Source organism: Nannospalax galili, unplaced genomic scaffold, assembly GCF_000622305.1.
Source record: "Nannospalax galili isolate Female #2095 unplaced genomic scaffold, S.galili_v1.0 scaffold7, whole genome shotgun sequence".
In the NCBI taxonomy this organism is placed as follows: Eukaryota; Metazoa; Chordata; class Mammalia; order Rodentia; family Spalacidae; genus Nannospalax; species Nannospalax galili.
The window spans coordinates 325573-335672 of NW_008359081.1; the positions used below are offsets into that span (position 1 = coordinate 325573).

General features: G+C 43.5%; 1 protein-coding gene across 2 annotated transcripts; it reads left to right on the forward strand.

Moving 5' to 3' along the window:
* Positions 1 to 1438: 1438 nt before the first annotated feature.
* Sat1 (spermidine/spermine N1-acetyltransferase 1) lies at positions 1439 to 4648 on the forward strand. Of its 2 annotated transcripts, XM_008822709.3 has the most exons (7): positions 1447 to 1737; positions 2004 to 2055; positions 2146 to 2229; positions 2570 to 2679; positions 3646 to 3747; positions 3844 to 3884; positions 4130 to 4648. In XM_008822709.3, exons 5-7 carry the CDS (start codon positions 3669 to 3671, stop codon positions 4298 to 4300), a joined length of 291 nt encoding a protein of 96 aa, XP_008820931.1. In that variant the 5' UTR covers positions 1447 to 1737; positions 2004 to 2055; positions 2146 to 2229; positions 2570 to 2679; positions 3646 to 3668; the 3' UTR covers positions 4301 to 4648. The 2 variants fall into 2 exon arrangements, with proteins under 2 accessions (XP_008820930.1, XP_008820931.1); XM_008822708.3 differs by lacking the exon at positions 2570 to 2679 and having other exon boundaries at positions 1439 to 1737.
* Positions 4649 to 10100: the final 5452 nt, after the last annotated feature.

The following is a 10100-nucleotide window of genomic DNA, read 5'->3' on the forward strand; positions in this document are numbered from 1 at the left end:
TGAAAACGCCCCTAGAGGCTAGAAGAAGGGGTTGGATTCCCTGGAGCTGGAGTTAAAGGCAGCAATGATGTGAGTGCTGGGAACCAAACTTTGATCTTCTGAAAAAACCATCAAAAGCTCTTAACCACTAAGTCATCTCCCCAGCCCTGGTTTAATTTGGGACTTTGTTTCTTTGTTGTTTAGTTTGGGGGTGGTTTTTTGGGACCGGGTCTCACTATGTAGCTGCTCTAGCTTGCCTGGAACTCTCTGTGTAGACCAGCCTGGCCTCAAACTCACAGAGATCCGGCCTGTCTCTGCTTCCTGAGTGCTGCAATTAAAGGTGTGAGCCACTACACCAGGCCCTAGCTTAGTTTTTTGAGACCCGGACTCCCTATGCAGTTCAGGCTGGCCTTGAACTTGAGATCCCCCTGCCTCATTCTCCTAAGTACTGGGATTACAGGCTTGTGTCTCCATACCTGGCTTAAGTTTAATACTATATCTCCAAACCTCAAAATCTATAAGCAATTAAATAAATCCTTCAAAAATTTAAGAGATGGTTCAGTGGTTAAGAGCACTGGCTGCTCTTACAGATGACACAGGTTCAGTTCCCAGCACCCACATGGAGGCTAACAACTATCAGTAACTCAAGTTCCAGGGGATCCCACACACTTTTGTGGCCTTTGTGGGCACTGAATAGGTGTGGTGCACTTAAACACATGGCAGACAAAACACTCATACAAATTAAAAAATAAATAATAAAAATAAATCCAAAAAGTTAAAGGAAAAAAACAATCTAAGATGATATACTCACATAAGAAAAACTGAGAATGTTTTACAAACTCAGAGCTTCACTAAAGGAAACTGTGAAGTTTCCTCAGTCAGGAGGAAAGTGTTTCTATAAGGATGAACAGAGATTTAAGAAGGAAGGGGGAAAAGTCAAAAAAAGAAGATATTTTTAACTCTAATGATTACAAGTACAAAGGAAGTAAATTGAGGAATCCTAAGAGCTGACCTTAGAAAATCTAGAAAACAAGAAGATGCAAGCACACATTCCTTTAGCCATCATTTCAATGAGATCATCACATATGAATGAATTGCCTGTGGAAAATTCCAAACAGTGAGAAAAAGACAAATGACACCTCCGGACGACACTTGAGAATAGCTGTTCTAACCCTTCATCGCCTAAAGCTAGGTTTCCTGAATTTGCTTTTCTCAGAAAAGGCTCTGGTCAGGGTCAGGGAGGGAATCCTCATTTTCCCTTTACAAAGGTTACTAGGGGGCATGCAGGCAAGCAGCTAGGGTTTCTGGAAAGGTTCCGCAAGGCGCCACTAGAGGGCGAGCGCCGCTAGAAAGCGCCACCGCGTATCTCGCCCTCCACTGCTCTCCGCCCCCCCCCCCCCTGCCTGGAAAAGAGGGCGGTGCGCTCGCGGCCTCGTTGGTCAAAATGTTTCCATCTCACGGTCGGGGCGGGGCTCCTCCAGATTTAAAAGCTGCATCTCGCCTCCGCGGAGCCGCGCAGCACCCAGTAGAAGAGTGCACAAAGGGTTTCCGACATTTGCCGAGGTTCGCCGGGTCATGGTGCCAGCCTGACTGAGAAGAAGACGCTCCCGGGAGACGAATGAGGAACCACCTCCTCCTGCTGTTCAAGTACAGGGGCCTGGTGCGCAAAGGGAAGAAAAGCAAAAGACGAAAATGGCTAAATTCGTGATTCGTCCGGCCACTGCCGCCGACTGCTGTGACATCCTGCGGCTGATCAAGGTAGAGAAAAGGCCGAGCGCAGCCCGGGGCGGAGCGGGGGAGCGGCTCTGTTCCCCAGGAGGTCCACAACGTCGGGTCTGAGCTGCTGCCCAGCCCCGTACCCTCTTTTTTCAGCCTGCCACTCCCAATCCGAGTTGACCAGGGCTGCGCCAGGCTGAATTCTCACCGTCCGACCCTGCCTGGCCCCATTCCCTCCCTGCGAACGGGCGGGGCTAGACGAGAGTCTTACCGTCCTTTCTTCTCTCTTTTATGTGTGCCGCCCCCAGGAACTGGCTAAATATGAATACATGGAAGACCAAGTCATATTAACTGAGAAAGGTAACGTAGCAGTGGTGGGGGTAGGGGACAGACGATCGGTACCTGGCACCCTCCCAGGCCGACACTGTCTCTGTCTACTCCTTCTTGCAGATCTTCTAGAGGATGGTTTTGGAGAGCACCCGTTCTACCACTGCCTGGTTGCCGAAGTGCCCAAAGAACACTGGACTCCGGAAGGTAACCCCCTCTCCCTGTCCAGAAGCCAGAGAGACAGAGTGTTGTGTAAAACCCTTGACTACATGGGCTGAAGTTACTTAACTGAGAAGCTGGCCGGAAATAACAGCCAGCCAGTGTTCAAATTACTGAGGAAAAAAATTAATGTACTGCACTTTATAACAGGGCGGGTTAGAAGCTGTTTAAGTAAGTATCAGAGAGCTGTAGAGACCTTGAAAAATTAAGGTATAATGTCATTTGTTGTAATTCAGTTTCATAAAATGGTTCTTGTTTGACCCTAACCTAACCTTTTTTGTAATTGTGTTAAATCACATTTTTTTCTTTAATTTGTCCCAATCTTCAGGTTACAGTCTCTAGCTTCGCCATGTACATGGCCCTTCCGTGTACATGGATGGGCGGGGAGGTAACTAAAAGATCCTTTACACAATAAAGTAGATGATCATGATAAATGAGGTAAGGTCCTATTATCACACACTTAAAACACGGTAGATCAGAAACTATTATACTCGCTTCCTGTCTGTTTGCAAAGAAATAAAAAATGGCTAGAAAGTTTAATTTGAAACCTTTGCCTTCATTTGGACATTTGGAATTGTATAGACACTCCTTATGAAACAGTCAAATGCCCTTTTTTTTTTTTTTTTTTGCTGGCCCCTGTTGACTGGTCAGAAGACAGCTAAAAGGGGAAGTTGTTCGGGTGGGTGCTTAAGTTTTCTTCTGATGTCTGTTCTGTAAGCAAGAAGAAATAATCGGAACATATAAAGGATGAGGTGTTTTTAGAAGTATGTGTATTTTACATAATACCAGTTTCTGGTCACTGCTGCTGCTTCTGGCTTAAAAACTGGGGAACGCAAATTGAAAAATTGTATAAATGGGAAGGCAAGTTCTGAAATTAAACATTGTGCTTTTGGCCTGATTGTTCGGACCTTAAGGAAGCAAGAATTGGTAAACTACAAATATTGGCTCTTCTGAACTGCCGTGTAAACCTGACTTTTTGCCAAGTCCACAGACCGGTATATCATGAGGATGTGAATTATGTGTGTGTTTAGTTTAAGACCATGGCAGTTTCGCTCTGGCAAATAATGAAAGCATTCTCACTTCCTGAATGTGAGATCTGGCAGACTGCAGAGTAGCTAGTTCACAGTTGTAGCCTGGCTTCAGCTAGCTCTAACGTGTGCTTTTGGCAAATACATGTCTGAGAACAGAAAGCTCGTCCATCACTGACCTGGACTGTACTAGCATAAACGACAGGAGGCTGTCTTAGCATAAACAACAGGAGGCAGCCCTGCTCACGGCTACTTGTTTCCATGATACTTGCATGTATATTTTCTTAAAATCTGATTTTAAGGCTTCTGATTCTGCCGCTGCAGCTTGAATGGATTGTGTTTATCCTCTGCGTCTCATGGGATGCTCTTATTACAGGACACAGCATTGTTGGTTTTGCCATGTACTATTTTACCTATGACCCATGGATTGGCAAGTTACTGTATCTTGAAGACTTCTTCGTGATGAGTGATTACAGAGGTATAGTTGAGTTTGGGATTGGAGATGGTCTAAAGAGAAATCAGAGTTATGTCTTTAAAGTGATTTATTAAGTTAAATTGTATTTCTTTCTTTTAGGCTTTGGTATAGGATCAGAAATTTTGAAGAACCTAAGCCAGGTATGTCCCATATCTCCACTGGAATTCACTATATATTCCTGGCTGGCCTCAAAATCTTGGCAGTCTTCCTGCCTCAGCTTCCCGAGTGCTGGGATTACAGCTGTGAACCACCACACCTGGTTGTCCTAGAATTGGGCTTTTGAATTTCTAGGGATGACTGGGCTACTGTAATGACTGAATCAAAACTGGGTCTTGGCAAGCTTGAGACGTGTCTCTGAGCCCGTGTGTTCTCTCCCTTCTAACAGGTGGCCATGAAGTGTCGCTGCAGCAGTATGCACTTCTTGGTAGCAGAATGGAACGAACCATCTATCAACTTCTATAAAAGAAGAGGTGCTTCTGATCTATCCAGTGAAGAGGGGTGGAGGCTCTTCAAGATTGACAAAGAGTACTTGCTCAAAATGGCAGCAGAGGAGTGAGGAGTGCTGGTGTAGACATGACAACCTCCATTCTATTTTAGAAGAATTCTCAACTTACCTTGCTTTCTATCCTGTTTGTAGTAAAATAATAGAATGAGCACCCATTCCAAAGCTTTATTACCAGTGGCGTTGTTGCATGTTTGAAATGCGGTCTGTTTAATATGGCAATCATATATGCAGTTTGGAGGCAGAATTCTTGAACATCTTTTGATAAACAACAAGGTGGTATGATCTTACTATATATGAAAAAACTTCATTCTTGTGAGTCATTTAAATGTGTACAATGTACACACTGGTACTTAGAGTTTCTGTTTTGATTCTTTTTTAATAAACTACTCTTTGATTTAATTATTTGGCGTAAGCATTGTTTCTAATCCTTTTTTCTAGCAACAGTTCTTTTGGGGGTGTAGCCTAGTGGTAGAACAGCGGCCTGGCATTTGCTGCTAGGTTCCATCCCTAGTACTACAAAAGAGGAGAGAGAGAGAGAGAGAGAGAGAGAGAGAGAGAGAGAGAGAGAGAGAGAAAGAGAGAAAGAGAGAAAGGGAGAGTGGGAAGGAGGAAAACTGAGTGAGGCCCATAAGAAGGAAAGAAAGGAAAGAAACTAAGCAATGCCCATAATGAATAAGCCCATTGTTGTACAAGTAAAATGTGGAGATGGGTTTATGTTATGAAACTGGAAAGCAAGAAAAAACATCTTGTCCCAACAACCTCATCCCACACAAAATACTTCTTTAAAGGTAAAGCAAGTGGATCATTTTGCTAATCAAGCGAAAGCAAAGATTGCCCAATGTGGCCAGGCATGGTGGCACACACCTTTAGTCCCAGCACTTGGGAGGCAGAGGCAGGCTGATCTCTGTGAGTTCAAAGACAGTCTAGTCTACATAGTGAGTTCCATGCCAACTGGGGCTACAGGGAGATCCTGTCTCAAAAAGAAAAAATTAAATAAATAAATAAATGAATAATAAATAAATAAATAAAAGATTGCCCAATGTTTAAAAGTAGTGTGTAACTAAAAAATTGCAAACAAGCTAGACATGGGTGCATACCTTTAATCCCAGCACTCAGGAGGCAGAATCAGGTGGGGGATCTTTGCATTTGAGGCTAGCCTGGTCTACATAGCAATTTCTAAACCACTCAGGGCTACACAATGAAACCTTGTCTCAAAAAAAATTGTGAACAAAAAGTTTGTTATAAGCAAACCTGATGATTTGGCTCATTATTGGGAGAGTAAGTTTATGGTGCTTTGTGAACCTAATGGCCTTCTACATTAAGACACAATAGGAGTCTTTCAAATGATTAGGAAGAAGTAAACATACCCTCTCAGTCACTGAAAATGAAACCTAAGATGCGGATGTGAAGAGAAAAGACAGTTTTCTTAGACCTGTGAACTCCTTTTTTTTGGGGGGGGTCTTTCTGAGACAGGGTCTCCCTGTAGCCCCAGCTGTCCTGGAACTCACTATATAGACCAAGCTGGCCTTGAACTCACAGAGATTCACCTGCCTCTGCCTCCCAAGTGCTGGGATTAAAGGCATGTGCTAGTATGCCCAGCTTGTGAACTCCTTTTATTACTCATTACATTGACCTCCATTCCTAAGACCAATAATTCCCATGATGGTGAAAATGATCATTGAGAAGAACCACTGTAGACGAATGTCCAAGGTGAATGCTTTCCAAAAGTCATAGGATACCTAAAAAGTAACACTCAGGAAATACTGAGCTTCTCCTTGGAAGCAGCTTGGCTCTGTTATGCTTTTGGCTCTGTTTCTGTTACGACATTCTAGATTCAAAGGCAGCCATATAGAAAATGTGATTATGCATTGCAGTTAATGATTTGGGGTTTGTTGGTGGCTCAACATGCCATGAAGATAAGCTTACAGAATCGGTTCTCAACTACAGTCTGCTAAAATGGCAAGTAACAGAATAGCTGGCAAAAATCAAAGGGTAACTGAACACAAAGATCCTTGTGAGGAAGTAAGATATTTTGAAAGTTGTGTTTTGGAAACTGGGCCTCTTAGAGGAAAGCAACTGAGTGCTGACTGTGGTTAAATATATGAATAAGTTAAATTAACCAAGTGAGTTACAATCTAATCTCTTGTTTTCTTGGCCTTCTTAGCGTTTCACCTTAACTACTCAGTATTGTAAACACAAAAGCATTTATGAAATATTTGTATACCCGTTAGAGGAGTTCCTTAAAGGTAAAATCTAGAAACTTAAACCCCACATCGGCCCACTTTATGTTAAACCCAATTCCACAGATAACTTTAAAAACAGCTACAAAGCCAGGCATAGTAATGCACACCTAGGGAGACTGAGGTAAGATCTCAAATTTAAGACCAGTCTGGACTACATAGGGAGACCTTGTCCCCAAACCCAAACAAAACAACTGAGTTGTAAAGCAAAATTAGCTTATCACAGAGACACATGCCTGTAGTCTCAGCTCCTTAACAGGCTGAGGGAGGAGGATTACATTACTCTGATGAGTTTGAGGTCAGCTTGGGCAGCACAGTGAAACCTTGTCGCATAAAAGAAATTTTTATATGTAAGGCTTGAAGTCACCAGGAAGGTAAGAAAACAGGTTCCCAGCTCCCAGATGGTGGCTAGCAACAATCTGTAACTCCAGTTCCAGGGGATACAACACCCTCTTCTGGCCTCCACAGGCATTGCATGTACATGGTGTACTTACTACATACATGCAAGCAAAATACTCATACATATAAATTTTTTTTTGTCTTTTTGAAGCAGGGTCTCCCTGTAGCCCCAGCTGTCCTGGAACTCACTATGCAGACCAGGCTGGCCTTGAACTCACAGAGATCTGCCTGCCTCTGCCTCCTGAGTGCTGGGATTAATGGTGTGCGCCACCATGCCCAGCGCATATAAAATTTTTTTTTAATTAAATCAAATTTTAAGCCAGGTGTGGTGGTGCACGTCTTTAATCCCAGAACTCGGAAGGCAGAGGCAGATAGATCTCTATGAGTTCAAGGCCAGCCTAGTCTACATAGTGAATTCTAGCTGGAGCTACAAGGAGACCCTGTCTCAAGAAAAAGGACAAAAAAAATTAAATTAAAAAGTTTAAATTTACAAGCAGTCCAGGGAGACCCTTAAGAAGACCAAAAAAATTTATGAAAAATCTAGCATAGTAGCACATGCCTTTAATCCCAGCACTTGGGAGGCAGAGGCAAGTGGCTCTCTTTGAGTTCGAGGCCAGCCTGGCTTACATAGGGAGTTCCAGGTCAGCTGGGGCTACAGGGAGATCATCTCAAAAAGAACAAAAAGAAAGAAAAGAAAGGAAGGAAGGAAGGAAGGAAGGAAGGAAGGAAGGAAGGAAGGAAGGAAGGAAGGAAGGAAAACAGGATGGGACTGGAGAGGTGGCTCAGCAGTTAAGAGCACTGGCTGCTCTTGCTTGATTCCCAGCACTCAAAGGGAAGCTAACAACCATCTGTAACTCCAATTACAGGAGCTCTGATGCCCTCTTCTGACCTCCGTGGGCATTGCATAACATGGGGGCATTTACATACATGCAAGCAATACACTCATACACATAAAATAAAAATAATAAAATATTTTTTGAAAAAATGGGTTGGAGAGATGGCTTAGTGATTAAGAACACTGGCTACTCTTACAGAGGACTCAGATTCAATTTCCAGCACCCACATGGCAGCTAACAACTGCCCACAACTCCAGTTTCAAGGTCTCCAATGCCTTCTCCTGACCTCTTTGGGCATTTCATGATACAGGTGCACTTACACACATGCAGGCAATATACTCATACACATAACATAAAAATAATAAAAATAAGCCAGGCGTGGTGGTGCACACCTTTAATCCCAGCACTTGGGAGGCAAAGCCAGGTGGATCTCTGTGAGTTCAAAGCTAGCCTGGTCTACACAGTGTGTTCCAGGCCAGCTGGGGATACAGGGAAACCCTGTCTCAAAAAAGACCAAAAAAATAAAATACTAATAATAAATAAATAATAAAACAATAATAATAAACCTGAAAAAGAAAAGAAAAATTAGTCTGTGCAAGCATCACATCTGTAAAGATAACTTAAACTGCATCTAGTGGCTGATGCCTGCACTTCTAACACTAGGGAAACTGAGACAGGAGCTCAAGGCCAGCCTAGGCTGCAGCATGAGATCTTGACGAGAGAGAGAGAGAGAGAGAGAGAGAGAGAGAGAGAGAGAGAGAGAGAGAGAGAGAAACCAGGTATAATGGTACATGCCTTTAATCCTAGCACTCAGGAGGCAGAGGCAGGTGGATCTATGTGAGTTCAAGGCCAGCCTGGTCTACATAGCAAGTTCTAGGCCAGCTGGGGCTACAAAGACCCTGTCTCAAAAACACCAAAAAGAGAGAGGAAAGAAAAGATCACCTTAAGCTGAGCGTGATGATACCTGTAATGCCAGAACTTGGGAGGTGGAGGCAAGAGGATAAGGAATTCAAAGTCAACCTCTGCTACATAGTGAGCTTGAGGCCAACCTGGACCACATGAGACCTTGTCAAAGAAAGAAAGAGAGAAAGAGAGAGAGAGAGAGAGAGAGAAAGAGAGAGAGAGAAAGGGAGGGAGGGAGGAAGGAAGGAAGGAAGGAAGGAAGGAAAGAGCGAGAGAGAAGGAAGGAAAGAAAGGCAATAACTTTAAAATTATCCTTATTAAAATACTATACTGAGCATCATCATTTCAGATGAATATTATTTGAGTTCTAAGGACATTCCAATTGTTCCATCAGGGTAATTTTGATATCTACCTTTTTGTAAATAGCTGTTATTTACTACATTTATGATACCCCAAAATTTTATAAAAACTCAAAATTTTTATACTATTTTGTTTTTGGTCTTTTTGAGACAGTGGCTCCTTGCCTCACTAGGTAGACCAGGCTGGCCTTGAACTCATATAGATCCACCTGCCTCTGCCTCTGCCTCCCAAGTGCTAGGATTAAAGGTGTGTGATACCACACCCGGCACAGAAATTTTATACTATTAAAACAAGAAATAGATGGGTTTGTCTATGAATAGTAGGTCATAGGCATCCTACTACTGATCCAATTACAGGTTTGACAATGGAGCCATGGTCTGTCATTTGAACCACAGTCCAAGATCGTAATACTGAGATTCCATGGAGTAGTCTTGCTAAGCATTGAAAGTAGAGTTGTTTCCACAGAACTGCAGAAGCAATTCAGAAGAGATCAACCTTATGATCTATGGATGCTTTAGACACACTGTGCCCCTTCCTGACAGGCTCCTTTTCAACTGAGCACCCAGCAGGGTCCAGAAGAGATGACAATCACTGTTCCATGTGGAAGTGACTGTTCAACCATGACGGCTTGAGGAGGGCATGCTTGGGAAACCAGCCATCATCTTCTGTTAGGAATGAAGCAGCTTCCTCCCTTACTGCAGCAGGCTTCGCCTCTCTCTGAGTCTGCAGGCGGCCATGTCTTTTCTAGAATTCCATCTGTGTGACTGGTACCATCTTGTTTTCTTGCTCCTTCATCGTCTTGTGCTGTGCATTGCTACCTCAGGGTGCCCTTGCGCTTCATTCTCATCCTTTTCCTTTGTGCTTCCAGTCTGGGCATCAAGCCAGTGGGCTGTTACCCACAGTTCAGACCAACAGCCCACACCCTCACTGAGCCCACATCCAGCATCAATCCCTTTGTTGTCCCACTTCTCAGAGGCCACCAAATGTCCATCCTCATCACCGTCTCCCAGCATCTCATTTCCCCATCAGCCCTTTCTTTTTTGTGGTTCTCAATTGCCCACTAAAATGTTTCCATCCCTTCCAGCTAGTTATCAACACAGTAACTAACAGGAA

Excerpts from the sequence above, each read along its gene's own strand:
- Sat1 (XM_008822708.3), top strand. The coding sequence starts at position 1,672 with ATGGCTAAATTCGTGATTCGTCCGGCCACTGCCGCCGACTGCTGTGAC. Across the intron at positions 2,056-2,145 it reads AGTCATATTAACTGAGAAAG|ATCTTCTAGAGGATGGTTTT; the intron begins GTAACGTAGCAG and ends TCCTTCTTGCAG. Across the intron at positions 3,885-4,129 it reads TTTTGAAGAACCTAAGCCAG|GTGGCCATGAAGTGTCGCTG; the intron begins GTATGTCCCATA and ends CCCTTCTAACAG.